General features: G+C 35.2%; 1 protein-coding gene across 5 annotated transcripts in view; it reads left to right on the forward strand.

Moving 5' to 3' along the window:
• The window catches only part of LOC108971097 (homeobox protein Nkx-2.1), a 130,662-nt gene that overhangs the window by 94,003 nt on the left and 30,750 nt on the right, over positions 1-5,909 (forward strand). For all 5 annotated transcript variants that reach the window (XM_018936928.1, XM_018936925.1, XM_018936930.1 and 2 more), the window contains one exon: positions 2,814-2,909. In XM_018936928.1, the coding sequence (XP_018792473.1) occupies positions 2,814-2,909 (96 nt within the window). The remainder of the gene's footprint in view (positions 1-2,813; positions 2,910-5,909) is intronic.

Here is a 5,909-nt window from a genome sequence, read left to right on the forward strand (position 1 = left end):
CAAACTGCCGATGTAACGATGTTAAATCATTTGTCCGCCTACGTTCAGGGCACACAATAGCCACACATTCGTACTTCTTCAATCGGTCCAGTTCGCCTTACTGCCAACATTGCCCGGGGGCCTCACTAACAGTCAATCACTTGCTCGACGAATGCCACCATTTCACAGTAATCAGGAGGACTATCTTCGATAACAAAACACCTACAACACTTTTGAAAACTACGTCTCTCGAGAACGTTACAAAATATCAAAATATCTGGATAAATGCGGTCTAAAACATTTATTATGACATCCTACCTAGCTTAGATAAGAACTTTATTTTTTTGTTTTACTTAAGCATGTATATAGATTTTATGAAGATTTTGAATATATAAAGCAGGGACAATAGAATTAAATTTTAGTCACCTAGCCTTAGGTCCACCAGCGAGCCCAAGGTGCTGGTGGCCAGTGCTCATTTTTTCGTGTAAAATATAATTGTATTATTTTTTTCACATTTATAAAGAAATAAAAATAAATAAATACTCATACAGGTATGCCTTTGTAGCAATTCAATCAAWTTAAACAGAAACCAAAATCATCCACACCATCCTAACTATGGATATTTCAAAAATTTGGAAATAGCGCGATTACCTCAGATATTCCTTGTTTCTTTATTGGCGTAGATAAGGCTTTAGGTTTTAGCCGAAGTTACATAAGTGCGCCAGTCGTTCTTTATCGCTGTGTGGGGCGTATTGGAGATTCTAAGACAAGTTAGGTCCTTCTCCACCTGGTCTTTCCTCTTTCTTTGCTTCCATCGCTGGGTACTGCGTCGAATACTTTCAGAGTTGGTTGGAGTTGGAGTGTTTTCATCCATACGGACAATATGATCTAGCAAACGTGGCCGCTGTCTCTTAAATCGCTGAACTCTTTCAATGTCATCGTATAACTTTTACATCTCATCGTTCCATCGAATGCAATATTCGCTATTGCCAATGCGCGCAAAAAACCATACATCTTCCGCAGAATCTTTCTCTCGAAAATTCTCATGAGATGTTATTCCTTGGCACCATATATCAGGACGGGAATGATGACTGACCTTTAGTATTTGGTCATTGTTCGTCGAGTGAGGAGTTCCCTTCTGAGTTGTCTACTCAGCACTGATTTTCTTCCGCCGTGACTGTACTTCGAAGAGTTCGCGCATTGACTGGATTCGGTAGARGGTGTTCATAGCTAATGAACGAGCGGCTCCTTAGCACCTGAAGAGTAAGGACAAAAACTTTCGCGCGACGTATTTCCGTGAGTGCCGCAAGCCGAAATTACAATGTTTGTTAGAGCAGAGGTACCCGATTCAATCCTGTGTAAAACTAGGTAAATCTGCAACAGAGACGTTTGATATAATCAAACAGGCTTATCCAGATGATGCTTTAGCAAGATGCTGTATGTTTCGATGGCACAGGCCTTTTTAGGAGGACCGGAAAGAGTTCGCTGATGAATGAGCAGATCCAAAGTTAGCTTTCATTTGCTCATTGTATTTTTGACATCAAAGACAATGCATTTTTTCCTCCTGCACAAATTGTCAATGCCAAGTTTTACATGGAAGAGACTCAAACGAAGGATTGCCCCTTCACATCACACAATACATCGCAGCCGATTGGAAGTTGCACCACTACAACGCTCAGCTCACACCGTCTTTCTTATAAACAGCTACCTAACCAAATCGCCGTCCCAACGCTTCCTCAGCCGCTCTACAGCCTACATTAAATTGAAGAAGTTGCACGATAGGAAGTMTATTTGTCTGTAACCTTTTTTGGTATGGTGCTGCTTAACGTCAGCTTACACAACCGTATTAGTTTAGCTGGGATACCAAGTTCAGACATAGAAACTTAAAGCAGTTTCTTTTCGTTTCGAAGGCTCCTTTAAAATCAACCAAAGGGTGGTCTGTCTCGACCTTTCTCACGGGTCCTTTCCAAGATTTGGTGCATGGCAAATATCTGGTCTGCGGTCCACGCCTAAAGCCACGCTGATGGTCTAATCAGTTTGTTGGCGGTGGGTCTAGGACCGGCAGTCGACAGTGAACTGCTTGAGTTATTTTGTAAAATAATTYTTTCAGGCCACTCCCAAGTGAATGGCGTTCAGAGAAATTTCCTCACATGCGTAAATTTCTCAGACATTGCATTCACTTTAATTCTATGTTACAAGAGGTGTTAGAAAGAAAACAAGACTTAAAAAAAAAATACTGAACAAATGGTTTTTTTCCGCAAAATAAATTTATTTGATTGAAAATAGTCTGCTTTAGTACAGCTTTTTACAAGGTTCAAAAGCATGTCGCATGAGTGTTTTAGCACTTAGACACTTAAAACGCAATAACTTCACTTCCAATCTATGAAATGTCATGAAATGCTTACTGGACAATCGATAAAGGTATCGATTCTAACGCGGCGACATATAGGTGGCACCACCAGGAGGCGCTGGCTTCAAAAAGACTCCTGTTTACTTTGGAACACACCAATTATAAGCTCCATGTTTTTACAAGTATACCGTCTATTATTCAAGCAAATAATATATTATATTTGATAAAGCTAACAAATTTTATAAGAACAAGAAATTTATACATACTTATTTTATCTCCTAATTAATGTACTTTCAAAAAAATAAATTATGAAACTTTTTTATTTTATATCCTTCAAATAAATAAGTTTATGCTTTATAACAGGAGGCTGTTCAATTGTAGAGGCATACATTAGTACTTATTGCTTTTATAGTTCAATTCCTATTCCTTCAGTAGCTGCTTTAAAATACGTTTATAAAATATTTTTTGTTACTCGAATTTTTAGGTGTACGAATTAGAGAGACGCTTTAAGCAGCAAAGGTACCTATCCGCACCAGAAAGAGAACATTTAGCCAGTCTCATACATTTGACACCAACTCAGGTAATAAATACTATAAAAATTTGTTAAACATTTAAATTTTTCGAGTAAATTGAACTATGCTTGTAACAACGAAAATTATTATATTTGATCTCGTCTGGCAAATAACCGATTTTACTAATATTTTATACCAAATGTTCAGAAACCCTTTAGTACTTTCAAATGAGCGTAAAGCCATAAATAAGTTTTTCATTACGATATTTATTATAAAGTGGAGTATTAAACTGTTGTTGTATGGAAGTACAAATTGTAAGGGGTACTAACTTTCACACAAAACCAATGTGGTTATATTTTGTAACCGATTAAAGGTATAATTCATTTTATAATTGAGAATTTCTGGCATTAAACACATTAAAAGGTGAAGTCACGCCACTCTGTCAAAGYATTTAAGATACATACACAATACCCTTTTTACTATTATCATCTTTTAAAAATTTGACTTATATAGCAAAAATCAACATAAAGTTTTCAGAACTGCACTATCTGGTTCAACTTAATAAAACCGCAACTGCTTCGCTTTTTCCAAGACATGAAAATAAGAAAAGTAAAATCAATATATAAACGATTTCATATCACTGGAAAATAACAAATTATAATCTAAAATTGCCAGGACTTTAGTTTTTAGCAGCTTCTTTGAATAATATTCCAAGGAAGAAATTAAGTGATTTTTGTATTGACAAAAAATGTCGTWTCGTTTCTTAAAATTTGTTATAATTTTTTCCATTATACATATTGTAGTTGTCAGCTCTTTACTCGTGGGCATGCTGTAAGAATACGTGTTACTCACACAAAAATATTTAAAATCTTCCATGTAATCATTTGATATTTTTCATATAAAAGTGTTCTGTGTTAATTCGTGTTTGCTCCGATGTTGTCAACACATTGCACATTTTCCTGGATTAGTGGTAGTAATTGGTAAAAAACATACAAAACAAATCGCATAATTAAAAGAAGTTTTCTAAACAATAACAAATAAAATAAATACTCAAGTATTTAATTTTCGCGGGAAAAAGTGCATATCAGCTGTTTCGTTACCCGATACTTATACATATATTATATCAGTTGTCCTGTTTCTAACAATTGCAATTAGCTCTGTCACACTGGTCAAATAAAAACAAAATATAAACTTCTTATTCAAACTTAATTATCGATCAATCAACAGGTTGCTAATACCCAGTAGAGAATTCACTAGAAAATAAAAATGGCTGAACATCTTGAGGTGAGGTGACGTTGAGGAACAGTCTCATCTCATTTAGAGTAAATAAAGTAAGAGCATTAAAAAAAGCAACTCACGTATCTCGTAAAGGCTTACAAATTTGGAAACGGTGTATAATCAGTACCGTAAAGATAACATAGGGTTAAAAAAAAGGAAATGAAGAACTAAAAATTAGTAAAAGAAAGCATGTGAGTATTGAAACAAAACCTACTAGTATGAATGTTAATCAAATATATGAAAATGATGAAGGTGAGGTAGCTAAAGAAGAAGCGCCCATCAAAAAAGCTGAAAGCTGATACTTCTGCAACAATTAAAAGTCCATTGAAAAATATAAAGAGCGGGCGGCAAACATTGACACTAAAACCCACCTCTCACCTCCTATAATAACATAATAATTACAGTTGTAATAAAAAAACAATTTTTTAGTAAAGCTTTTGAGCAACGGCGCCTACAGACATAATGTTTTTGATGCAAATTATTATCGCACAATAACAAAGTTCTTRTCAAATGAAAATGTACCTTGGTTAAGCTAGAAGAGTAAACATAACAGGCCAATAAAAGTAATGATAAACAAGTAAGAAAGGGCAAAGTTCGTATGCAACATTAAATTTTATACTCTTGCAACTTGCAAGAATTAAAGCCAGCTAAATACCTCAAGGTGGAAAACGTAAACCAGAGGATCGGAGTCCAAGAAGTTTTTTATATAACTCATACACTGGCCGATAAATTCGGCGTAAGATTTATTGTCATTATACCTGTATGTAGTATATGGGAGTTGGGTTAGTATAGACCCTATATTGTCTATTAACTATTAGCATTAAGGTACCTCACATATAATCACCAATCTTATGGAGCAAAGTCAGCCGGAGAATGGTTATAAGGGGCTTCGTAAAGTTTTCTCTCAAATTTATAAATTTTTGCCACAAAGATACACTGTCATAACACGCTCTCCCAATTTCATTGAGATCACTCAAATAATGGCTAATATGTCTAGCATAAAGTCACCTGAAAGTTCACAAATCTTAATATAATATATTATATTAAGTAAATGGGGCCTCAGGGAATTATTGGCCCGATTCGACCAATTTTTTATATACAGACATACCATTGTCAGAGAAGGATTATCCCTGACTTTCAAGTATATATCTCACATATTGAGCGATATTTTCGGTCAAAAGTCAACTATAAATACTGGGGTGCACATATTAGGTACCTAGGATCTTCAACATTTTTTGGGCAAAAGGTKACCTACTTTAAGGGAATTATTACTGCAAAATTTTATTCCGTTATAATTACTTCTTAATTTGTGTACTGGTAAGTGAAAGTCAAATAGAATTTTAAATTGTATTATATTAGAAGTAGGCGTAGTTGCTGAATATTTTAAGACTGTAAAATAGGGATGTTATAAAAATGATACGTACTAAATTTAGTTGAAATTGGTTTGTCATGCCCCGAGATATGGGATTTCACCGAAAAGTGGGCAGTGCCAGTCCCATTGTTAAATTTTCACACCAGCTTCCATAAAGTCTACTCATACCATCTCGCAGGTAAGATTTTATGTTATATTGGGAGTGAGCTGGGTTACAGCTTTATATCTTAGTTAAGCGCTTTATTTGTTTTCGGTTAATGGCGATATGTGGGTGCGGCCATACTCGAAATTTGTTTTGTACTAAGGAACCTGTGTACCAAGTTTCACCGAAATACCTTATTTTTACTCAAGTTACAGCTTGAACGGATGGACAGATAGTCAACCGGATTTCAACTTTTCTCGTCACCTTATCATTTAA

The sequence above is a fragment of the Bactrocera latifrons genome, unplaced genomic scaffold (genome assembly GCF_001853355.1).
Source record: "Bactrocera latifrons isolate USDA-ARS-PBARC rearing strain unplaced genomic scaffold, ASM185335v1 scaffold_322, whole genome shotgun sequence".
NCBI classification, from domain to species: domain Eukaryota; kingdom Metazoa; phylum Arthropoda; class Insecta; order Diptera; family Tephritidae; genus Bactrocera; species Bactrocera latifrons.